The sequence below is a fragment of the Pseudophryne corroboree genome, chromosome 6 (assembly GCF_028390025.1).
Source record: "Pseudophryne corroboree isolate aPseCor3 chromosome 6, aPseCor3.hap2, whole genome shotgun sequence".
NCBI classification, from domain to species: Eukaryota; Metazoa; Chordata; class Amphibia; order Anura; family Myobatrachidae; genus Pseudophryne; species Pseudophryne corroboree.
In genome coordinates, this window is record NC_086449.1 from 580,960,871 (window position 1) to 580,987,904 (window position 27,034).

The window sequence follows — 27,034 nt, forward strand, 5'->3', positions numbered from 1 at the left end:
CATCCATATAGCCCAGGAGCTATATGTGATGTATTTTTTACCATAAATAGTGTTTTCATTGCGTCTCAGGGCGCCCCCCCCCCAGCGCCCTGCACCCTCAGTGACCGGAGTGTGAAGTGTGCTGAGAGCAATGGCGCACAGCTGCAGTGCTGTGCGCTACCTTTCTTGAAGACAAGATGCCTTCTGCCGCCGATTTCTGGACCTCTTCACTCTTCTGGCTCTGTAAGGGGGCCGGCGGCGCGGCTCCGGGACCCATCCATGGCTGGGCCTGTGATCGTCCCTCTGGAGCTAATGTCCAGTAGCCAAGAAGCCCAATCCACTCTGCACGCAGGTGAGTTCGCTTCTTCTCCCCTTAGTCCCTCGATGCAGTGAGCCTGTTGCCAGCAGGACTCACTGAAAATAAAAAAACCTAAGTCTAAACTTTTATTCTAAGCAGCTCAGGAGAGCTACCTAGATTGCACCCTTCTCGGCCGGGCACAAAAACCTAACTGAGGCTTGGAGGAGGGTCATAGGGGGAGGAGCCAGTGCACACCACCTAGTCCTAAAGCTTTTATTTTTGTGCCCTGTCTCCTGCGGAGCCGCTATTCCCCATGGTCCTGACGGAGTCCCCAGCATCCACTTAGGACGTCAGAGAAATATTGTGTACAATTACCTTCAGGCTAAGTGTATATGAAACATAAATGGATTTTGTGTTTAGACTTTGGTCCCATCCCCAAGATATCTCATTATGGAATGCAAATATTCCAAAATACAGAAAAATCCGCTAACCAAAATACTTCTTGTCTCAAGCATTTCAGATATGGGAGACTCAACCTGTAACTGTATGCTTTAAGAAAACAAAAACATAAAAATACAGTTATGTTGATGACTGTGATCCAGGGGTGTATCAAGAGAGGAGGAGGATCCGTATGGGCCCCCACCTCTCTCGCCGGCAGCGCTGTAGACTCTGGGCACTAGGATCACTAGGAAACCATAGCGCAGTCCCAGAGTCTAGTGCACATGCGCAGGTCTCTGGGAAAATGGCGCAGCGGCCATTTTCCCAGAGATTTTCTTACTGCGCATGTGCAAAACACCGGGAAAATGGCAGCTGCACCAATTTCCTGATAATTCCTGCAGCGCTGCTGCTGCCGACGCGGGACTCTGGAGGGTAAGTATTGGAAAAAATGGGTGCACCCATTCTAAATACGCCAATGCTTTAATCATAAAGCTAGTGTGAGAAGACAAATGTTTAATCTAGAAAATGAGTATGTATCGGAACTTGCAAGCCGCACATTCAGAAGAAGCACATTACTTTATCTACAGTCTGCATGAAACAGGCGTGATTGCACAAGCAGGGAAAGGGTTATTTCCAGGACTACAGCTACATTATACTGTACTTGCAAATAGTACTGAAGTTGTATTATTAATTTCAGCTTTCCCATGGGGTTTATTGGCAGACATTAGTTTCTGCACCTGGAAATGATTAATTATTGAACTCATTTAATCATACTTAAACAATCGCCACAGCTCAAGTGAAATGTTCCACTTATAATTAAATTACTCTAGCCTTCCTAATGCGGTGTACAGCAATTCTGACTTAAAGGAGAAATTATGTGTACCTCAAAATCTGATTTCTGGAAAGAAGGTTTTTTGGGATTAAGAAGTGAAAAGTTTTGGTAGCTGTTAGGGGAGAAAGAACGATTATAGACATAGAGCAGGGGTATTCCTAAAGACGCAGCTGCTGTGCAAAAGTAGCTACCGAAGAATTACCCCTTTACAGTCAGCACTGTCCAAACTTCAAGTAACTGTCCAAACGTCAAGTAACTACATGAAGGTGCTTGGTAACTAGGGAAGCAGCCAGGCAAGTACTTGGTTTTGCTAGAGCCGGCCATAACCAATATGATGCCCTAGGCAAGATTTTGGCTGGTGCCCCCTAGCACCACTGCTGGTTCCGCTTCTGACCTTGCACCTCTTTCCCAGCACCATCACCCCTCACACATAGCAGTCCTTATTTTGGGGTTTGTACCCCCTATATTTTAAAACATTTGGCGCACAGTCCAAAAAGGGGTGTGTTTTTGATGGCAAGGGGCATGGCCACACAATAGTAACCCCAATTCCAATTACGCCACACAGTACTGCAACTTTATTCACATCTGATCATGTGATAGTGTCTATAATTCATATTACATCCCACAGTAGTATCACTTTACCTTATAAATGTTACTCCTCACAGTAGAGCCCCTTATTCACATTACATCACACTGAATTGCTCTTTATTCACATTACTCCACACCCTATTGCTCTTTATTCACATTAGATGACACAGTAGTGCCCTTTCTATACGCAACGCCACATAGTAGAGCACCTTATACACATAATGCCACAGAGTAATGCCCCTTACACATATGAGACACCTTATTAATGTCCTTATAAACATAATGCGCCTTACACATTATGACAACCTTTATTAATGCCCTTTTACACATAATGTCCCTTACACATATGCCGCACATTATTAATGCCCTTATACACATAATGACATGCATAGTGCCCCCTACACATTTGCTGCACATTATTAGTGCCCCTATACACATAATGACACACATACAGTAATACCCTGTTACACATATGCTGCACATTATTAATGCCCTTATACACATAATGACACATAGTGCCTCTTACACATATGTTGCACATTATTAATGCATTTTTTTACATGACACACATATTGCTCCTTACACATATTCCAAACAGTACTGCACAACCAAACCACTCACATGCACACATAACTCACACTGCCACTAACACTGTGACCTATGCCTCTGCTTGGAAACAGATGTGTCCTCATAAATCTTGCCTCAAAGCTAACGTAGGGCACCTTTTTTATGAAAATGCATCTTATTTGCATTGGTATGTGGCTAGGATGCACAAGCAGCTTCTGCTGATTTAAATTATATGCAGCATGCCTATATACTGTCTACAACTGTGGCTGTATCTGCATACGAAATGCTACACACAGAATATAGGCATGCCGCATATCATTTTAATCAGCAGAAGCTGCTGATGCCCCTAGGCATATCAAATGCCCTAGGCAATTGCCTAGTTTGCCTATGCCTATGGTCGGCTCTGGGTTTTGCTAATGAATTAATGTTAGCATACTGTTGGCTGTGAGGGGCTCAGCTACACTGGAACTCACTGATTGGATGCCTTTTATTAAGTGCAGTTTATCGTGCCCTATGAGTTGCTGGCTGGTGTTATTATTATTATTATTTTTTTTTACTTTTGCCTGGCTCTAGAACTGTGTGCACAAGACTTGGAGGCAGTGAAATATCAGTGAGCCTAGCTAGAGGAATGGGAAAGGGAGCTGCTACAAGCAAAGACCATGGAGGTAATTCAGACCTGATCGCTAGGCTGCATTTTCCCGCAGCCTGTGATCAGGTCCAAACTGCGCATGCGTATGCACCGCAATGCGCAGGCGCGTCAGATGACTGCACCAGGCATCGGTGCATAGCAACGGGATGATGCAAATAAAAAGTGATCGCACGGGCGAACGCAAGGAGATTGACAGGTAGAGGGCGTTTGTGGGTGGCAACTGATCGTTTTCTGGGAGTGTCCGGAAAAATGCAGGCGTCTCCAAACGTTTTCAGGGAGGGTGTCTGACATTAATTCCGGTCCCGGACAGGCTGAAGTGATCCCAGTGGCTGAGTAAGTCCTGGGCTGAGCAGAGACTGCACAAAATCAGTTTGTGCATCTCTGCTACACATGCGTTCGCACACTTGCACAGCTTGTTTGCCTACAATCTGACCTTTCTAAATGCCTGTAGCTTTCCACTAAGTAGGTGTTTCTTGCTATATCATCACCTGGGGGGCTTCCTCATAGTTCTCCCCTTCTGGCTCCAGCAGAGGTTCAGCGGCAGGTTCTTCCAAAGCTTCTTGAGCTTCCTCTTCAGGCTGCGAGAACAGAAACAACAGTTAGTATTGATTTTTCCATATCCTTGTCTTGGTCTACTACAGATAATTATTATATGTGGTATATCAATGCCATATATCATACGGAAAGTAGTGGGGCCGCTGTAAAATATAGTTATATGCATGCCTAAATATCTACATATTCATGAACAAAAAAAGTGAATTATAGATTAACATTCTAGAAGTTAATCTAGGAAGTCTTTAAATATTGTATGTAGTAGAATATATCGGAATATATTCTCAGGTGTGTAGCTAGAAGTTTGTAGGCTCAGTAGCAACAATTTGAAGGTTCTCCAATGCATCCAGAGAGAAACCTTGCTCTGCAATGTTTGTTTTTATGTGCCACAGTGCCACCAGTTCACTTTATGCTACATTGTAGTGCCCCAGTTCACATTATGCCACATTTTAGGGCACCCAATTCATGTGATGCCACTCTGTAGAGCCCCTAGTTCACATTATGCCACATTGTTGAGCACCCAATTCACGTGATGCCACTCTGTAGAGCCACTAGTTCACATTATGGCACATTTTGTGACCCCAGTTCATATAATACTACACTGCAGCGTACCCAGCTGACATTATGCCACACTGCAGTGCCCCAGTTGACATTTTGTCACATTGCAGTGCCCCAGTTGACATTTTGCCACATTGCAGTGCTCCAGTTGACATGCCACACACAGCCCCCGTTTAACATAATACCACACAATGCCCCAGTTCACATTATTGCATACAGTACTCCCAAGTCACATTATGCCATACTGTAGTGTCCCTGGTTCACATTATGCCATATTGTAGTGTCCCTGGTAAACATTGGCCCAAACTGTAGTGCCCACAGTTCACATAATGCCACTCAGCAGTGTCCCTAGTACATATTATGCCACAAAGTGCTCTCTGTTAATATACTACACAGGGGTTCGATATGGGATTACGGCTGTTGGGATGCCAGCGGTCACATGACCAACATTGGGATGGGGTAATTATTTTACCCCACCCCTGTCGACTATCATATCCCTAACCCGCCTGGGGTGGCGGCTAGGGCTAAGACTTGGGGGTGGCCAACCCTAACCCCCCACCGAGCCACATTATGCCACTGTAGTGCTCCTGGTTCACAGTATGCCATATTGTAGCACTCATTAACTTTATGCCACACTGCAGTGCCTCAGTTTACATAATGCTACACTGCAGAACCCCAATTGACATTATGCCACATTGCAGCGCCCCAGTTGAAATATAGTGCCTATATTCACTTATCTCGGCCTCTAACTCTGGACGTTTCTTCAGAAAGAAACGGCCAGAGTTAGAAGCCGAGAAACACGTCAAGGACTTTATTCACTACGGACATTAACAGCTGCCAGCATTTGTACTTTATAGAGCTCCACTGCTGAGGCTCCGGTTTCCATCCTGTAAAAATACTTTGCTAAACATCATTGTGAGACTTTTTCCATCCTCCATTCGCTGTCTATCATCCAAAGACAGCCCTCTGCAATTGCCCACTTACACCGACTGCACGCCACTATGCAAATTATCCGCTGCACACCCGGCTTAGTGCAGGCGGATCCGACCAGTCCTCCAACCCGTAGACGTACGGCTGGATAAAGATCCCTTCACCAGAAGCGGCTTTTTCACCTTTATCACAATCACTTCACATTCACTTAAGAAGTGTTCAGCAGGAGGACTATTACCCTGTGTGGCTAAGATACTTTTAACATCCAAGCACTATCACTTAACTATGCCTCTGTCTATGTGATTTCACAATTGCTTAATCAGGCCGAGACTCTGTACTCTCATACAGCCAAAGTGTTACAATTCATTCGGTACTTTGCTGCCAGCACTAAGATACTATATTATCATTATTTGTCATTGGTCACTGTAGCAATATTTATTAATTGTGTTACATTCTGTGAGTAAAGTTTTATTTAATTTATATTTTGTGATATCCTCTGTTAGCGCTCCCACTCTCTTTTTTCTTTTCCACATACAGGGGTTTGCCACCCCTATTTGGTGAGCAGCTTCCAAAGTATATTTGGTTGGTTATTTGGTTCTGTTGAAGCGCCAGTTTCTATACATACTCTTAGCACATAAGAACATGGCAGTACATTCCACAGGTTGGGTACGATATCCTGGCGGTGACCATCCTGACGGTCACATTCCTGGCAGTGGCATCCCAATAGTTAAATCCCAATGCATTTTGGTGTAACCCTAACCCACCCTTCCCACAGCCTAACTCTTACTGTCCCCTTTGGCAGTCTAACCCAAACTGTCACCTCCCGTAGCTTAACCCTAACCCTCCCCCTAATGCCTAACCCTAACCTTAATACAGTCAGGATTTGTAGGGAATTTGACAATCGGGATGCCGCTGGTGGGATTGCGACTACCGGAATCCTGACTGTGGGCCCGATTCAGACCAGATTGCTGCTGTGCGTTTTCGTACAGCGGGCGATTATCGAACTACTGCACCGCAATGCGCAGGTGCGTCACCATACAGCGACATGTTGGTGTGAAAATTTTGATCGCACAGGCGTTCGCAAGGTGAGTGACAGGAAGCGGACACTTGTGGGTGGTAACTGCCTATTTTCTGGGTGTGTCATGAAAAAGGCAGGCTTTCCCAAGCGTTTTCAGGGCGGGTGTGTGACATCAGCTCTGGCCCCGATCAGCCTGATTTCTTTGCACTGAAGGAGTAAGTACTGAGCTACGCACAGACTGCACAGAATGGGAAAAACATTTGATGGTGAGTGTGATGCGAAAGGTTTTGCAGTTGTCCGCTGACTGAGGGGAATTTTCGCATAGCGTACACATGCATCGCACACTTGCACAGGGCAAATTTTCACTACCCCTGGGCGGCGACTATCTGATTTGCAGCACAGCGATCAGGTCTGAATTGGGCCCTATATCCCCATCCCACTCCTACTTTCAAAAAAATGATCAATTATGTAAGAGAGAAAAACTGCATACAGGTGCGTCAAAGTCTCAATATGGAGTGCACTATGTGACAATGGAAGAAATGGAGTGTGAAATTAAGACTGTTAATTAGCTGTGGAGGCCGCTGGAAGCCACGACTTTGCGCATTAACTCACAGAAGCCTTATTCTGCTTGCGGCCTATTGAGGTATGAGCAAAATCAGCCTTTCATAACTGAGAAATGCACTGAGTAAGCTGCAGATGGCTAGTTCTTAAAGAGAGAGTTAAACAGAGCTAGCAAAAGAAAGAGGCAGCTTTCACTGCTTGCAAGAAGACTAATATATATAACTGGTAGGCACAGTTAAGTGCCTTGAGGAATGTAAATCTTGGCAAGATTTTTTTTTAACCAAAACTTTGATAGTCGGCCATCAAAAAATGCGAACAGTTGGAAAATGAATTGAGGGATATCAGAGCTTCCACAGGATACAGCGGCCCATCAAACTCTTGGATGTTAAAAGAGATTCTTTCATTGAAACCTTAAAGGGGGGTACTCGTGGAGAGATCCATGCTTAAAATCTAAGCAATCTGACTAGATTGCTTAGATTTTAAGAACAGATCACTCGTGTGTACCCCCCACAGCGATAGCGCGAATCGCTATCGCCGGTGCGGTGCTGAGCGGCGGGAGAGATGTGTGCTGAGCGGTCCGCTCAGCACACATCTCTCCCGTGTATATAGCCCTTTACAAGTGAGATTTGTGGTGTATAAATTAGACAAAGGTCATCTGACCTTAAAACAAAAATAATGTGAAGAACAATTTGCATAATTACCTGAAAACCTCCAGGAGTGCTTTGAGGGGAAAAATAGGAGTACTGCATACTGAGTGAGTATAACAAAAAGAAGCAGAGATAAAAATGTTGAAGAAAACTAACAGGGAATTACTGAAGAATTGATGAAATAGAGGTCTTTAAAAGTGCTAAAGTGGAGACAGTATAAAGCCCAAGTCCAACAGTGTGAAAATAAAAATGTTCAATTGATTACCTGCTTGAGCAGCTGGAGCAGACAGAACAGGTTAAAGAGAACTGAGTGAAGGCAAGCGGCTATGGACAGTGAGTGTAATTAAGCTAGCCATGAACTGAAGGCTCCAAGAACAAATTTGCTCTTCTCACAGTAAGATTGAATCCCAGCCATTTTTAAATCCTAAATCCCGGGATCCCGCCGGTCCCGGGATTGGCCACCATAAGCGCAATTACCATAAAAATAGGTACTGGGAGGCAGAGAGACAAGCCAGTTAAAGCCTGAGGAACAGAACAATACCAAAAGATTTTACACCCCGATGACAAACCAGGGAGATTCATAGTTATATAAAACATTCAGAGTAATAAGTAAACAAAATTAAGTTCTGCTGCAATGCTGCCGATTAATAAAAAGAGAGTCGGCAAAATGCCAAAAGGAAACATATAGCAGAGGCATGTCCGAAGCTAAGGAAATGCAAATTAATGTGTAATATGAGACCATTGGCTGACAGAAGACCCAGGATTGCTGTGGGTAGTCTATGTCACCTGACCTGTTTTCACTAGGGGAGGGATATCTGGCTATGTGATTCATTTGCTGCTAGAGTGTTTAATAGAGAGTTATTATACAGCTAGCAGGCCCCACAGCTGTAATGCGTTGCCACCAGGGAAAGAGAGCACTTGTTCTAATCATCTTCATGGAGGGGAAGTGGGTGGTGTCATATTCAGAAGGAAAGCATGGGTCTCCCATGTGTCAATCAGACGGGAGGGATTATAAGGCTAGTGTTTCCTGTGGGCAGACACCAATGCTGAGAAAACTGGCCAATTTAATAGACATGCGATCCAGGTTAGATAAGTCATAGGGATAGCACAAAGCAAAAATTGTATATGTACAGTGTAAGTTGTCTACTTTCCTGACAACTAAAGTAGATGGATATTGTAATAGAATTGCTTTGTAGTGAGGGTGCAAGTGTCACAGAATCTGAATTTCAATATATTTATCTTATATTCTCCCTCTCAGATCTTTGCATCCACCCACCCCGATTTCCTCATACTTTGAGTCTGCATTTCCCTTATAATTACCAAGTTCGAGGTCTCAGTTTCAGAACCATTGGCCTGGAGCCCAAAAAAACTATCTTGTTTCATATGTCCAAGTAATTATGAGTCATGTCTCTTCATTTGTGACGTGAAAACACAGTTTTAGGTTTTCTATGGAATATGGTCAATTATGGTTTTGGAAATCGATAGGGAACTTAAGAGTAGAACGTCCACTGATTACTGCCCATTAATATCACAACACGCACCTCATGTCTGTAAGCAATAAGCACAGAAAATTCCAGGGTCATGGAAAGTTCTTTCAGAGCCTCAATCTCCTTATATCTGGCTTAGGAAAACATAGGCACACTCTTGTCCCCATCTACTAAAAACAATGATGCCTCAAAAAGTTCCAATACCAGTCCCAGCTTCAAAATACATGAGAAGAAAGTCCCTGTTTTATAACCACTGTGTTTAGATCCACACTCCCACTACCTCATGTTGCCTAAAAAGAAGGGGCACCTAATTTTTTTACATTAGGATACCCCCTTTATTTATTACCTTGTAACCATGCATGATCAGACAGTACATTCTAGTCCAGGGTTATAATGAACCAATGGTGTTCTTCAAAAAAGCAAATTGAGTACATCATAGTGACTGTTTACTAATGTATACTACTTAGTGGTGTAAATTTACTAAGGTGTGAGTTCTGTAGAACTGGTGATGTTGCTCGTTGCAACCAATCAGATTCTACTTAACATTTATCTAGCTGCTTCTAGAAGATAATAGTTAGAATCTGATTGGTTGCTATGGGCAACATCACCAGTTCTAAAAAAAAAAACTCCCACCTTAGTAAATTTACACTAGTGTTTTGTCTTTTCTTGTTAATATGTTCCAAGGCTAAAACATCTATTTTAAGAACAGTTTATCAAATAAAACAAATTACAGCTGCGAGAGACATTGTATATTTAGTATAATATTGCACAAGTATAATACTGCACAACATCCAGAAGGCAATGCTCCTTTTTAAAAAAAAGTCAAATGGTAGATTCTTAGATGAGGATTGGCTTCTTTGTTGTGAAAGCAGAGGATTCTACCTGTAGCTATCTTTGTACTATGAGATGTAGGGCAGTCCAATGGGAGCCACAGGCCCGGATAAAAGCACCCGACAAAGAATCTTCTCTGCCAAGTAAATGGACTACAATATAAGGTTCTTCTACCAGCACTCTATACCTCCATTATTTATATACCTCTCAAAAGTGCACTGCAGTTTTTATTTATTTCATAGCAAGAGACTCTTTAATCATTCTAGATAAAGGCCCTCATTCCGAGTTGTTCGCTCGCAAGATGCTTTTAGCAGCAGTGCAAACGCTAAGCCGCCGCCCTCTGGGAGTGTATCTTAGCTTAGCAGAAGTGTGAACGAAACTGTTTAGTTCCTGTTTTGACGTCACAAACACGCCCTGCGTTCGGCCAACCACGCCTACGTTTCCCCAGCCACTCCTGCGTTTTTATCCGACACGCCTGCGGTTTTACACACACTCCCTGAAAACGGTCAGTTACCACCCAGAAACACCCACTTCCTGTCAATCACTCTGCGGCTTGCAGTGCAACTGAAAAGCGTCGCTAGACCTTGTGTGAAACTGCATCGGCTTTTGTGAAAGTACGTCGCGCGTGCGCACTGCGCACCATACGCATGCGCAGAAGTGCCGTTTTTTTACCTAATCGCTGCGAACGAAAGCAGCTAGCGATCAACTCGGTATGACCCCCAAAATCAGTGAACACTGGGAGCAAGACACAAGCATTTCACCACACACATCAATTATCAGCTCCACTTTGCGCAATAGACAGCACTTTCAGCACATACTAATAGATACTATGTTTTCATCAAGCTTCACAGAATAATGTAATGTTAGATTATAAATGATTAGATACATTTAGAACTTCTAAAATGTCCTCTTATATTTACAATATTAGACTTTAGGACTATATCAAAATGTGTAAATCTCCCCAATTGCTTACAGATTAATTAGCAAATTGTTCTATTTCATTATTTACTTTGCAGCTACCGTCTACTGGACTGGGTTGGGTAAGGGATGCCAGTAGTTAGGATGCCGACGGTCAGAATACCTACCCCGGCATCCTGACTGCCGTGATATCGACAGGAGCGCTGAACTAAACTAACCCTAACTTTTCCCCCGTAACTTCCTGCAGCCTAACCCTAACCCTCACCTGCAGCCTAACCCTAACCCTCACCTGCAGTCTAAGCCTAACCCTCACCTGCAGCCTAACCCTAACCCTCACCTGCAGCCTTACCCTAACCCTCACCTGCAGCCTAACCCTAACCCTCACCTGCAGCCTAACCCTCACTTGCAGCCTTACCCTAACCCTCACCGGCATACTTACATTCTGGATTTCCGTAGCTCAGGGTAATATTTTCTGGTATGAGAGACAATAAGTACCAAGTGGTCCTATCATTTATAAGAGGCGACTCCTCCTCTTTCTAAAATGGGTGTTTCTTAATTATATTCTCCATCCTTGGACCTCATAATTTTTCTGTATTGCAGGTGTTTTTGACTGGTAATCACACTAGTCATCAAGCAATAATATCTATGGAGGTAATTCCAAGTTGATCGCAGCAGGAATTTTGTTAGCAGTTGGGCAAAACCATGTGCACTGCAGGGGAGGCAGATTTAACATGTGCAGAGAGAGTTAGATTTGGGTGTGGTGTGTTCAATCTGCAATCTAATGTGCAGTGTAAAAATAAAGCAGCCAGTATTTACCCTGCACAGAAATAAAATAACCCACCCAAATCTAACTCTCTCTGCACATGTTATATCTGCCACACCTGCAGTGCACATGGTTTTGCCCAACTGCTAACAAAATTCCTTCTGCGATCAACTTGGAATTACCCCCTATCAGCGCATATTACTTGAAAGAGGGGTCAGCATTGCAAAACTCATGGACTTGCCAACAGTTGTCAAGATCAGTGGGGAGAAGGTAAATTACTGGCACCTGTCACTGTGGAGGACAAGTGGGGCCTGTCTTCTGCATTTTTAATGTATATACGGAAGTCAACGCCCACTCTTTCTCCACAGCGAAGGGATCAATGCTGCAGAGACGCTGACTTGCTTTGCACTTTGGTACTTTTTTTTATTACTCTAGAAGAAGTTGAAAACATACATTCATCTTAATGGAAGTACTCAGCTAAGAAGCGTTTACACATTAATTTAAAAAATGCAGATTGAATGTGTTTGTAAACACATACACAAATACAGTGCGTTTATATTCCTTTAAAAAAAATTGGTTCTAGAGGTTTTCTTTTGCAGTTTGTCCAATCAGCAGCATTAATAGCCTCTATCTGCAGCACTTTACAGTACAATCAAACTCCAGGCGGTAAGTCCTGCCACTGCAGGGAATGGCGGGGGTGAGTTTCTCCTGAGCTGCTGAGCTACCAAGCTTGAGCGGAGCTTCACAAAGGGCAACTGGTCATCCACAGAAATTGGAAGAAAGTTGCTTTCATTGTCAAGGTCAAATGTTTTCGTAGCTAAATATTAGCTACAAAGTGAGTGTATTTGCTTTATTTTTTTTTTTTTTTCTGGATCAACAGTAAAGGAGTCAATAATGTGAACTTAATGTCTCCTTTCTCCCACTTACATCATTTACAAAGGTACAAAACTGCAGAGCCGCAGCACAGAAGCTGTTTTATTAGACATCTATTTATGGCACATGGACATCTCTTGCAAGCCAAGATGGCATCTAGTTTGCACCAATGTCTCAAAACAACAATTTGTTTAGCATGAGGAGAGTATTTAAATGAGATTCAAGGAGTATAGAAACCAATTAGTTGACGTCTCAGTTCTCCAAGGGACAGCAAAAGAACTTTTCACACATCCTTGGATTTGGTGGACACCAAAATTTGGCCTATACTAATGGTGTCAGTAGGGTCGGCCCAAGCTTAATTTATTTGGTAAGTGAATATATATAGTATTTTGGGTCTCCTTAATGGAACATAAAGAGTCGTGGCTTCATGGGAAAGGGTGCGGCCACAGAATAGTATCAATTCGCATCACACTGTACAGTAGTGTCTGTTAGCTACATTATGTTACACAGTAGAGCCGCTTATACATGTTACGCCACAGTAGAGTCCCTTTTACACATTATGCCATGTGCACTTAATACATGTTACACCATGAGAGGGGGCATGGAGAGAGAGAGAGAGAGAGAGGGGAGGGGGCATGGGGAAAGAGAGAGGAGGGGGTATGGAGAAAGAGAGAGGAGGGGGTATGGAGAAAGAGAGAGAGGGGCATGGGGGGGGGGGGAGAGAGGCAACCAATGTATGACACTGTGAGGGAGTAGAGGAGCCCACTTGCCTGACAGTACTTTTCTACTTGGTGTGCCCCCCTTCCCCAGACTGGCTATCCCCTGCTGCTGGCTATCAGGATGTCACACTGCACTTTATGCCTTGATCTTGTGCTAGCGTGATCTTGCAAAGGATGCCAACCCGAGTGAGCTGGGCCAAGTGCAGGGTTGGTTGGAGCAGGAGATAGCGTTGATGGCAACAGGTTAGTGTCTGGATAAGGGTATGCAGGCCACGCGTGATGCTTGCTGTTTAGTGCCTCTGAGTACACAGGGTCCCGATTTGGGGCCTTCTCTGTGAGTTGAAGCTGAAAATGGCGATAATTAATTACTGTCTGGAAAGCATCTAGGAAACTCATACAGTATGGGTGAGTGTCTGGATAGCGTGGTACAGGCTGGGTATCAGATGTGACAACATCATTGAGCGTTCTTACTTCATTACTCATTAATGGAAGATAAAATTTGGAGTGCAGCTGTACACGTGGTTGGCCAGCCCGGAATGTAGAGAAGGCCGTGGCTGAGAAAGGAACATCGTTTGTGGGTGGTAACTGCCCGTTTTCTGGCAGGACTCTGGAGCCAGGGGTGCATTATGGGCTTTCGGGTAGGCGGGGGATGTGGTCCAGGCTGGCCGGCGCCCCCCGCACCATTGCGGCTTATTCAGCCGTGTACCCGGCATAATGGTCGAGCCATCTCTGGTTGTCAGGCACAGTTTATATAGGTCAACGGATGTCTACATGCATTACTACCAGTGGTGAAAGCACGAAAGTGACATATCTTTTATAATAAAACACTAACGCTGCCCATCACCTCTATGGGGGGAATTCCAGTGTTTTGCTTGCCGGCGGCCACTAAATGGTGCCCGATGGAGCAATTCAAGTGATGCTCTGTTTGGGCGTGCACAGCGTCAGCGCTGACATTACTGTTACGTTGTTCCGTCATTTTGATGGGCTGGTAACTAGTACAGTATAACACATTCTCAGTTGCCCTGATTTAAGATATGAATGAGGCTAAGGATAAGCTACGCAGTGTTTCAAGAGAAAAATGATACACAGTGGATGGGGTGGATCTAAAATGGCAGTAAGCTGTAATTGAAAGTTTCCAACAGAATCTGCAGCTTGCTCCTCGTTATATGTGAGAAAGGCAATTTAAGGCATTTGTACATAATTAACAGCTGCGCACCTACATATTTCAGGCTGTTTATAAACAAACTTTAATGACTACTGTATATGATTTGTATAGTAGAACAGACACAGTGGGGTTTATTTACTAATATTCGTGTTTTGTCCGTTTTGAAGGGTGTTTGAACTCGAATGGTATCGGGTGCATTTTACTGCAACTTTTTGAATCCTGATACGGTCATTCACTAAGCTGCCGAGTTTTGCACAATCGTTTTTTCCGATGTCAATGTGATTCGTAATATCAGGCAGTGTTTTTCGGGAGTGATGAGTAAAACACTGGCTGAAAAAACACAAGGAAACCCGGACGGATCTGTGAGATCCGTGCAGGGCTTCATTGTGTACCTTAAAAAGTTCATTAAAGTCTTTAAAATCTTGAAAAAAATTGCGTGGGGTCCCCCCTCCTAATCATAACCAGCCTCGGGCTCTTTGAGCCGATCCTGGTTGAAAAAATATGGGGGAAAAAATAAGAATTTACTTACCGATAATTCTATTTCTCGGAGTCCGTAGTGGATGCTGGGGTTCCTGAAAGGACCATGGGGAATAGCGGCTCCGCAGGAGACAGGGCACAAAAAAGTAAAGCTTTTACCAGATCAGGTGGTGTGCACTGGCTCCTCCCCCTATGACCCTCCTCCAGACTCCAGTTAGGTACTGTGCCCGGACGAGCGTACACAATAAGGGAGGCAATTTGAATCCCGGGTAAGACTCATACCAGCCACACCAATCACACCGTACAACTTGTGATCTAAACCCAGTTAACAGTATGATAACAGAAAGAGCCTCTTAAAGATGGCTCCTTAACAATATAACCCGAATTTGTTAACAATAACTATGTACAGTATTGCAGATAATCCGCACTTGGGATGGGCGCCCAGCATCCACTACGGACTCCGAGAAATAGAATTATCGGTAAGTAAATTCTTATTTTCTCTATCGTCCTAAGTGGATGCTGGGGTTCCTGAAAGGACCATGGGGATTATACCAAAGCTCCCAAACGGGCGGGAGAGTGCGGATGACTCTGCAGCACCGAATGAGAGAATTCCAAGTCCTCTTTTGCCAGGGTATCAAATTTGTAGAATTTTACAAACGTGTTTTCCCCCGACCACGTAGCTGCTCGGCAGAATTGTAATGCCGAGACCCCTCGGGCAGCCGCCCAAGATGAGCCCACCTTCCTTGTGGAATGGGCCTTAACAGATTTAGGCTGTGGCAGGCCTGCCACAGAATGAGCAAGTTGAATTGTGTTACAAATCCAACGAGCAATCGTCTGCTTAGAAGCAGGGGCACCCAACTTGTTGGGTGCATATAGTATCAACAGCGAGTCAGATTTTCTGACTTCAGCCGTCCTTGAAATGTATATTTTTAAGGCTCTGACAACGTCCAACAACTTGGAGTCCTCCAAGTCGCCAGTGGCCGCAGGCACCACAATAGGTTGGTTCAGGTGAAACGCTGATACCACCTTAGGGAGAAAATGCGGACGAGTCCTCAGTTCTGCCCTATCCGAATGGAAGATTAGATAAGGGCTTTTATAAGATAAAGCCGCCAATTCAGATACTCTCCTGGCGGAAGCCAGGGCCAGTAACATAGTCACTTTCCATGTGAGATATTTAAAATCCACCTTTTTCAATGGTTCAAACCAATGGGATTTGAGGAAATCTAAAACTACATTTAGATCCCACGGTGCCACCGGAGGCACCACAGGAGGCTGTATATGCAGTACTCCTTTAACAAAAGTCTGTACCTCAGGAACTGAGGCCAATTCTTTTTGGAAGAATATTGACAGGGCCGAAATTTGAACCTTAATAGATCTCAATTTGAGACCCCTAGACAATCCTGATTGTAGGAAATGTAGGTAACGACCCAGTTGAAATTCCTCCGTCGGAACACTCCGATCCTCGCACCACGCGACATATTTTCGCCAAATGCGGTGATAATGTTTCGCGGTGACTTCCTTCCTTGCCTTAATCAAGGTAGGAATGACTTCTTCTGGAATGCCTTTCCCTTTTAGGATCTGGCGTTCAACCGCCATGCCGTCAAACGCAGCCGCGGTAAGTCTTGAAAGAGACAGGGACCCTGTTGTAGCAGGTCCCTTCTCAGAAGTAGAGGGCACGGGTCGTCCGTGACCAACTCTTGAAGTTCCGGGTACCAAGTCCTTCTTGGCCAATCCGGAGCCACTAGTATTTCTTACTCCTCCTCACCGTATAATCTTCAATACCTTTGGTATGAGAGGCAGAGGAGGAAACACATATACTGATTTGTACACCCAAGGTGTTACCAGTGCGTCCACAGCTATTGCCTGTGGATCTCTTGACCTGGCGCAATACTTGTCCAGTTTCTTGTTGAGGCGAGACGCCATCATGTCTACCATTGGTCTTTCCCAACAGTTTATTAGCATGTGGAAGACTTCTGGATGAAGACCCCCCTCTCCCGGGTGTATATCGTGTCTGCTGAGGAAGTCTGCTTCCCAGTTGTCCACGCCCGGGAAGAACACTGCTGACAGTGCTATTACGTGATTCTCCGCCCAGCGAAGAATCTTGGCAGCTTCTGCCATTGCACTCCTGCTTCTTGTGCCGCCCTGTCTGTTTACATGGGCGACCGCCGTGATGTTGTCCGACTGAATCAACACCGGTTTTCCTTGCAGGAGTGGTTCCGCCTGGCTTAGAGCATTTTAGATTGCTCTTAGTACCAGAATGTTTATGTGAATAGACTTTTCCAGGTTCGTCCATACCCCCTGGAAGTTTCTTCCTTGTGTGACTGCTCCCCAACCTCTCAGGCTGGCGTCCGTGGTCACCAGGATCAAATCCTGTATGCCGAATCTGCGGCCCTCCAATAGATGAGCCTTTTGCAACCACCACAGAAGATATACCCTTGTCCTTGGCGACAGGGTTATTCGCAGGTGCATCTGAGGATGCGACCCTGACCATTTGTCCAACAGATCCCTTTGGAAAATTCTTGCATGGAATCTGCCGAATGGAATTGCTTCGTAAAAAGCCACCATTTTTCCCAGGACTCTTGTGCATTGATGTACAGACACCTTTCCTGGTTTTAGGAGGTTCCTGACAGGTCGGATAACTCCTTGGCTTTTTCCTCGGGAAGAAAAACCTTTTTCTGAACCGTGTCCAGAATCATCCCTAGGAACAGCAGACGTATCGTCGGAAAACAGCTGCGATTCTTGGAATATTTAGAATCCAGTCGTGCCGTCGAAGAACTACTTTAGATAGTGCTCTTCCGACCTCCAACTGTTCTCTGGAACTTGCCCTTTTTAGGTCGTGCAAGTAAGGGATAATTTAGATGCCTTTTTTCTTTGAAGAAACATCTTTTCGGCCATTACCTTGGTAAAAAGGCCCGGGGTGCCGTGGATAATTCAAACGGCATCGTCTGAAACTGATATTGACAGTTCTGTACCACGAACCAGAGGTACCCTTGATGAGAAGGACAAATTTTGGACATGGAGGTAATCCTTGATGTCCAGGGACACCATATAGTCCCCTTTTTTCCGGTTCGCTATCACTGCTCTGAGTGACTTTATCTCGATTTGAACCTTTTATGTAAGTGTTCAAAACATTTTAGATTTAGACTATGTGTCACCAAGCCGTCTGGCTTCAGTACCACAATATAGTGTGGAAAAATAATACCCTTTTCCTTGTCGTAGGAGGGGTACTTTGATTATCACCTGCTGGATATACAGCTTGTGAATTGTTTCCAATGCTGCCTCCCTGTCGGAGGGAGCCGTTGGTAAAGCAGACTTCAGGAAGCTGCGAGGAGAAGATGTCTCGACTCTCCAATCTTTACCCCTGGGATAATACTCGTACGATCTAGGGGTCAACTTGCGAGTGATCCCACTGCGCCCTGAGACTCTTGAGACTACCCCCCCACCTTGAGTCCGCTTGCACGGCCCCAGCGTCATGCTGAGGACTTGGCAGACGCGGTGGAGGGCTTCTTTTCCTGGGAAAGGGCTGCCTGCTGCAGTCTACTTCCCTTACCTCTATGTCTGGGCAGATATGACTGGCCTTTTGCCTGCATGCCCTCATGGGAAAGGAAAGATTGAGGCTGAAAAGACGGTGTCTTTTTTAGCTGAGATGTAACTTGGGGTAAAAAAGGTTGGATTTCCCAGCTGTTGCTGTGGTCCCCAGGTCCGATGGACCGACCCCCAAATAACTCCTTCCCTTTATACAGCAATACTTCCATCTGCCGTATGGGATCTGTATCACCTGACCACTGTCGTGTCCCTGACATCTTCTGGGAGATATGGACAACGCACTTATCTTGATGCCAGAGAGCAAATATCCCTCTGTGCATCTCACATACATATATATAGAATGCATCCTATTAAATGCTCTACATGAATAAAATATTTTCAGTCAGGGAATCCGACCAAGCCAACCCAGCACTGCATCTCCAGGCTGATGGCGATCGCTGGTCGCAGTATAACCACCGTATGTGTGTATATACTTTTTAGGATATTTTTCCAGCTTCCTATCAGCTGGCTCCTTGAGGGCGGCCGTATCTGGAGACGGTAACGCCACTTGATAAGCGTGTGAGCGCCTTATCACCCTAAGGGGTGTTTCCCAACGTACCCTAATTTCTGGCGGGAAAGGGTATAACGCCAATATTTGCTATCGGGGTAACCCTACGCATCATCACACACTTCATTTTATTTTATCTGATTCAGGAAAAACTACAGGTAGTTTTTTCACTCCCACATAATACCCTTTCTTGTGGTACTTGTAGTATCAGAAACACGTAACACCTCCTTCATTGCCCTTAACGTGTGGCCCTAATGAGAAATACGTTTGTTTATTCACCGTCGACACTGTATTCAGTGTCCGTGTCTGTGTCTGTGTCGACCGACTGAGGTAAATGGGCGTTTTTAAAACCCCTGACGGTGTTTCTGAGACGCCTGGACCGGTCCTAATAGATTGTCGGCCGTCTCATGTCGTCAACCGACCTTGCAGCGTGTTGACATTCTCACGTAATTCTCTAAATAAGCCATCCATTCCGGTGTCGACTCCCTAGAGAGTGACATCACCATTACAGGCAATTTCTCCGCCTCCTCACCAACATCGTCCTCATACATGTCGACACACACGTACCGACACACAGCACACACACCGGGAATGCTCTGACAGAGGACAGGACCCACTAGCCCTTTGGGGAGACAGAGGGAGAGTCTGCCAGCACACACCAAAAACGCTATAATTATATAGGGACAACCTTATATAAGTGTTTCTCCCTTATAGCATCTTTTATATATATACAATATCGCCAAAATCAGTGCCCCCCCTCTCTGTTTTAACCCTGTTTCTGTAGTGCAGTGCAGGGGAGAGCCTGGGAGCCTTCTCTCCAGCTTTTCTGTGAGAGAAAATGGCGCTGTGTGCTGAGGAGATAGGCCCCGCCCCTTTTTCGGCGGCCTCGTCTCCCGCTATTTTTGAAGTTAGGCAGGGGTTAAATATCTCCATATAGCCTCTGTGGGCTATATGTGAGGTATTTTTTGCCTCTAATAAGGTTTTTATTTGCCTCTCAGAGCGCCCCCCCCAGCGCTCTGCACCCTCAGTGACTGTTGTGTGAAGTGTGCTGAGAGGAAAATGGCGCACAGCTGCAGTGCTGTGCGCTACCTTTATGAAGACTCAGGAGTCTTCAGCCGCCGAATTTGGACCTCTTCTCTCTTCAGCGTCTGCAAGGGGGCCGGCGGCGCGGCTCCGGTGACCATCCAGGCTGTACCTGTGATCGTCCCTCTGGAGCTAGTGTCCAGTAGCCAAGCAGCAAATCCACTCTGCACGCAGGTGAGTTCACTACTTCTCCCCTAAGTCCCTCGTTGCAGTGATCCTGTTGCCAGCAGGACTCACTGTAAAGTAAAAAACCTAAGCTAAACTTTCTCTAAGCAGCTCTTTAGGAGAGCCACCTAGATTGCACCCTTCTCGTTCGGGCACAAAATCTAACTGGAGTCTGGAGGAGGGTCATAGGGGGAGGAGCCAGTGCACACCACCTGATCTGGTAAAAGCTTTACTTTTTTGTGCCCTGTCTCCTGCGGAGCCGCTATTCCCCATGGTCCTTTCAGGAACCCCAGCATCCACTTAGGACGATAGAGAAAAGACAGGGGTTCCCCCATATTTAAACAACCAGCACCGGGCTCTGCACCTGGTCCTGGTTCCAAAAATACGGGGGACAAACAGCGTAGGGGTCCCCCGTATTTCTGAAACCAGCACCGGGCTCCACTAGCTGGGGAGATAATGCCACAGCCGGGGGACACTTTGATATCGGTCCCTGCGGCCGTGCCATTAAAACCCCAACTAGTCACCCCTGGCCGGGGTACCCTGGAGGAGTGGGGACCCCTTCAATCAAGGGGTCCCCCCCCTCCAGCCACCCAAGGGCCAGGGGTGAAGCCTGAGGCTGTCCCCCCATCCAAGGGCGGCGGATGGGGGGCTGATAGCCTTGTTGAAAAAATGTGAATATTGTTTTTAGTAGCAGTACTACAAGTCCCAGCAAGCCTTCCCCGCAAGCTGGTATTTGGAGAACCACAAGTACCAGCATGCGGTGGAAAACCGGGCCCGCTGGCACCTGTAGTACTACTACTAAAAAAATACCCCAATAAAAACAGGAGACACACACCTTGAAAGTATAAGTTTATTACATATATCCACACCTCCAAACATACATACTTACCTATGTTCACACGAGGGTCGGTCCTCTTCTCCATGTAGAATCCATGGGGTACCTGTGGAAAAAATTATACTCACATAATCCAGTGTAGATCGGTCCTCTTCTGTTCTCTGTATAATCCACGTACTTGTCAAAAAAAGAAAACGCAAACCCGACCACGCACTGAAAGGGGTCCCATGTTTACACATGGGACCCCTTTCCCCGACTGCCAGGACCCCCCCTGACTCCTGTCAAAGAGGGTCCCTTCAGCCAATCAGGGAGTGCCACGTCGTGGCACCCTCCTGATTGGCTGTGTGCTCCTGTAGTGTCTGTCAGGCAGCACATGGCAGTGATACAATGTAGCGCCTATGCGCTCCATTGTAACCAATGGTGGGAACTTTGTGGTCAGCGGTTGACCGAAAGTAACCTCACCGCTGACCATAAAGTTCCCACCATTGGTTACAATGGAGCGCATAGGCGCTACATTGTATCACTGCCGTGTGCTGCCTGACAGACACTACAGGAGCACACAGCCAATCAGGAGGGTGCCACGACGTGGCGCTCCCTCATTGGCTGAAGGGACCCTCTTTGACAGGAGTCAGGGGGGGTCCTGGCAGCCGGGGAAAGGGGTCCCATGTATAAACATGGGACCCCTTTCAGTGCGTGGTCGGGTTTGCGTTTTATTTTTTTGACAAGTACGTGGATTATACAGAGAACAGAAGAGGACCGATCTACACTGGATTATGTGAGTATAATTTTTTTCACAGGTACCCCGAGGATTCTACATGGAGAAGAGGACCGATCCTCATGTGAACATAGGTAAGTATGTATGTTTGGAGGTGTGGATGTATGTAATAAACTTGTACTTTCAAGGTGTGGGTCTCCTGTTTTTATTGGGGTATTTTTTTTAGTAGTAGTACTACTACAGGTACCAGCGGGCCCGGTTTTCCACCGCATGCTAGTACTTGTGGTTCTCCAAGTACCAGCTTGCGGGGGAGGCTTGCTGGGACTTGTAGTACTGCTACTAAAAACAATATTCACATTTTTTCAACAAGGCTATCAGCCCCCCATCCGCCGCCCTTTGATGGGGGGGGACAGCCTCAGGCTTCACCCCTGGCCCTTGGGTGGCTGGAGGGGGGGACCCCTTGATTGAAGGGGTCCCCACTCCTCCAGGGTACCCCGGCCAGGGGTGACTAGTTGGGGTTTTAATGGCACGGCTGCAGGGACCGATATCAAAGTGTCCCCCGGCTGTGGCATTATCTCCCCAGCTAGTGGAGCCCGGTGCTGGTTTCAGAAATACGGGGGACCCCTACGCTTTTTGTCCCCCGTATTTTTGGAACCAGGACCAGGCGCAGAGCCCGGTGCTGGTTGATTAAATATGGGGGAACCCCTGTCATTTTCCCCCCCATATTTTTTAAACCAGGACCGGCTCAAAGAGCCCGAGGCTGGTTTTGCTTAGAAGGGGGGACCCCACGCAATTTTTTTTACTGATTTTACACTAAACAGACCCTTTCCCATAGATAACCATGCACAGATCTCACTGATCCGTGCATGGTTATCCAAACTCGACTGGAAAAAGCAGGTCTATTTTTTTGCTGCTTTTTTAAACGATTCGAAAAAAAACAGACCCGCACTTGAGCACTCAGAAACTAACACCCAAATACGAATGAATAGTGAATGGCCGTATTCTATGAAATAACAGCCGCGTTTGACCGATGGTCTATTCATTCGTATTTCGGAAAGGCTGTAATTCAAACCATTACGAATAGACCAGACACTGCCGAGATTGGTGCTTAGTAAATTCCCGGATTGGGACTTAGAAAAAAAAACACAAATCGGCCAAACTCGGATTTTTAGTAAATACTGGCCAGTGATGGCAAAGGTTTTAAACTACTAATGTATGTGTGTTATCACACTAGCACTTTTCTACAGAGCACAAGTTCTTGAAAGTGCACAGACTTGGGGCCTGATTCAGACCTGATCGCTGCTGTGCGTTTTTGCACAGTGGGCGATTATCGATTGATCGCGTATGCAGCACAATATGCATGCTCATCGCCAAACAGCGACAAGCTGGTGCGAAAATTTTGATCGCGCAGCCATTCGCAAGCTAATTGATATGAAGAGGCCGTTTGTGGGTGGTAACTGCCGTTTTCTGGGAGTGTCAGAAAAAACGCAGGCATTCCCAAGCGTTTTCAGGGAGGGTGTGTGACGTCGGCTCCGGACCCGATCAGCCTGTTCTCATCGCACTGTAGGAGTAAGTCCTGAGCTGCACACAGACTGCACACAGTGGAAAAATCATTCAGTGGTGAGTTACGAACGGATTTGCAGCTGTCTGCTGACTGAGGGACATTTTTGCACGGCATACACATGTGATCTTACACTTGCACGGGCCGAATTTACACTCCCCCATGGGCGGCGACTATCTGATCGCAAGACAACAAAATTCAAAATTAGCAGCACAGCGATCAAGTCTGAATTAAGCCCTCCATGCTGTTTCTCCAGGGAGGTTTCATTCCATGTATCAAGATGGCCACCAACCTAAGTACTGTGCATGCACGGTGCCATCTTGTCACTGTGTTCGAGCACCACAGTGGGAGACAATAGTCTTCTACTTAGCTGCAGTGAGACTTGTGATTATTTTTTATATATTTTTTTCCAAACCACTGTACCAGCATCTCAGCATCACTACCCACATCCACTCACCAGCTGGTGAGCTGTATGCTCTGCTCCATGACCAGAGTGTGTATAACAGTGAGTACAGCTGTACACTGTATAACATCAATAAACCACTCTGCTGGTTAAGTACCTGGGCTGTTAGTAGTATTACGGCATAGGCTTGGGTGTACAGACACTTTATCAAGCCTGTACAAACATATATTACAACATGAGTTACTGTGGGCCTAATTCATCATGGGTTGTAGTTGTGTGAAAAGTCTCACACCTATAGCCCTTTACTCTAACATGTGGGGGGACGCCCAGCACAGGGCAAACATGCGAGCACATTGCAAGACAGCGATGCTCTCGTATGTTTAGGAGAGCCCTCTGCCTATGCAGCCTAGCTGCTAAGGCCGACCCTACCCACGAAAACGGTCTGGACATGCCTGCATTGGCTGGACCATGTTCTCCCAACACCGCAAACTAAATGCTGATGCAACGCCCCCTCCTGCCCCGCGAACGCTTCTCCTGTCAATCAGGCAGAGGCGTTCGCACATGCTTGTGCACACACTGCACAAGGGCTTCTGCATGCAAACGCAGGCGGAGCAGTGTTCCATGCTGTATTAGGCTCTGTATCTAGAATCTAGCATTTCCCATAGGCTAGTATATGCAATTAAATTAACTTGTGAACAATCTCACATGCACAGTCAGCAACACGGTTTGACTCTTTTTTATTTCAAATTAATTTTGTTATTACGCATGCGCAAGCCTTAGCAATCCGTGTCTTTTTTCAGTCGCAAATATGATTTTAGATTAGGTCACTGAGACCAAAGCTGGATTGGGCATGGAGTCGTGGGCACCATGTATACAAAACTCATAACAATGCTGAAACCCTTTCTGGAAAGTGATTTTACACTGGCGACCTCTCGAGCGGCTGATCGGTAAGTGGGCATGTTTACCTGAATCGGCTGCTCTGATGGCAAGAGGGTGGGTCCATCGACAAGTCAGCTTAGTATGTACCCATCCTTACATTTGATTAGACGCTTTCCTATGTGACAAGTTCCTTAATCATTATTTTTGTTATCTTATGAGTTAAATCATTTAAATGGCAAAACCCTTCTTTAGTATACATGGCAATTATTTAGGGTCTATTTAGAATCTGCCAGCAGAAGGGACACTTGTGTTTTGGATGTAGCTTGGTACAGGGACGGTGCTAGGGTGTTCGGCGCCCTCCTGCAAAATATAAATTTGCGCCCTCCCATACTTTACATGCAGGGCCGGGGGGGGAGTTACCATGGCCTATTAGGCCCCTGAGCTGCAGGAGATCCGTGCAAGCCTATGGATGTGAACTCTCTGCCCACACACACTCTGTGCAGCGCTAGTTACGGCCCTGCACACAGACAGTGCCGTAACTAGACATTTTAGCGCTGTGTGCAAGAGAGTGCATCGGCGCCCCCCCCCCTGTATGTAAAATAGGGGCAGTGCGTGCCGCAGGCGCACGAAAAAATATAGTGGCGTGGCTTCATGGGGAAGGGGTGTGGTCACAAAATAATACCAATTCATATTACATATTATAGTAGTCTCCATTATTCAAACTACGCCGCACAGTAGCACCACTACACCAGGTAGAGCCCCTTTTACACATTACGGCGGACAGATTTCCCTTTTTACACATTACGGCAGACAGCGTCCCCCTTTTTACACATTACGGCAGACAGCGTCCCCCTTTTTACACATTACGGCAGACAGCGTCCCCCTTTTTACACATTACTGCAGACAGCGTCCCCTTTTTACAAATTACGGCAGACAGCGTCCCCCTTTTTACAAATTACGGCAGACAGCGTCCCCCTTTTTACACATTACGGCAGACAGCGTCCCCCTTTTTACACATTACGGCAGACATCATCCCCTTTTTACACATAGCGGCGGACAGAGTCCCCTTTTTACACATTATGGCAGACAGTGTCCCCCTTTTTACACATTACGGCAGACAGCGTCCCCTTTTTACACATAGCGGCGGACAGTGTCCCCATTTTTACACATTACGGCAGACATCATCCCCTTTTTACACATTATGGTGGACAGAGTCCCCTTTTTACACATTATGGCAGTGTCCCCCTTTTTACACATTACGGCAGACAGCATCCCCTTTTTACACATAACGGCGGACAGTGTCCCCCTTTTTACACATTACGGCAGACATCATCCCCTTTTTACACATTATGGCAGACAGAGTCCCCTTTTTACACATTACGGCAGACAGCGTCCCCCTTTTTACACATTACGGCAGATATCATCCCCTTTTTACACATAACGGCGGACAGAGTCCCCTTTTTACACATTATGGCAGACAGAGTCCCCTTTTTACACATTACGGCAGACAGCGTCCCCTTTTTACACATTACGGCGGACAGTGTCCCCCTTTTTACACATTACGGCAGACAGCGTCCCCTTTTTACACATAACGGCGGACAGTGTCCCCATTTTTACACATTGCGGCAGACATCATCCCCTTTTTACACATTATGGTGGACAGAGTCCCCTTTTTACACATTATGGCAGACAGTGTCCCCCTTTTTACACATTACGGCAGACAGCATCCCCTTTTTACACATAACGGCGGACAGTGTCCCCCTTTTTACACATTACGGCAGACATCATCCCCTTTTTACACATTATGGCAGACAGAGTCCCCTTTTTACACATTACGGCGGACAGCGTCCCCCTTTTTACACATTACGGCAGCCATATACACCACAGCCCTACACCAAGCACACATATAGTACACCACAGCCACCTCTCACACACTCATGTACACCAGCCCTGCACACACTACCTGGCACACGTAGTTACGGCTCTGCACACAGATACACACATACATACATACATAAATACACACACACACACACACACACACTTTCTCTCTCACACTCTTTTTACATCCACTTACCACAATCTTGCTGGCCAGATCTTCACAGTCTGCTAGCCTGGTCCGGTGTAGCCCCGCCCCCTTGGTCCGTGTAGCTCCGCCACCTTTCGTCAAAACGAACAGTGACACTCCTCTCACTGTCACAGGGGAGAGAGGAGAAGGAGTCACGCTGCCGGCGCTGCTGCGGCTGCCTGTCAGTGTGACAGGCACAGCAGCAGCAGCAGGGGGGACAGGATGGCGCTTCAGCAGGGATGCAGAACAGTGAAGGCGCCTCTCCTGCCCGGCGCCTACCTGCACTGCATTCCTTTGCTGAGCGGGTAGCGCCAGGCCTGGCTTGGTATAAATTATGTGTGATTCTTGTGGTTTTCCCCTTATAATCAGCCCTATCTCTTCT

General features: G+C 46.1%; 1 protein-coding gene across 5 annotated transcripts in view; it reads right to left on the reverse strand.

Annotated features, from left to right (window-relative positions):
- Positions 1–27,034, reverse strand: part of SNCB (synuclein beta) — a 216,917-nt gene that overhangs the window by 31,276 nt on the left and 158,607 nt on the right. For 4 of the 5 annotated variants that reach the window (XM_063927921.1, XM_063927918.1, XM_063927920.1 and 1 more), the window contains one exon: positions 3,840–3,929. In XM_063927921.1, the coding sequence (XP_063783991.1) occupies positions 3,840–3,929 (90 nt within the window). Of the gene's footprint in view, positions 1–3,784; positions 3,930–27,034 lie in introns of all 5 variants that reach the window. The other variant, XM_063927919.1, reaches the window with a different exon arrangement.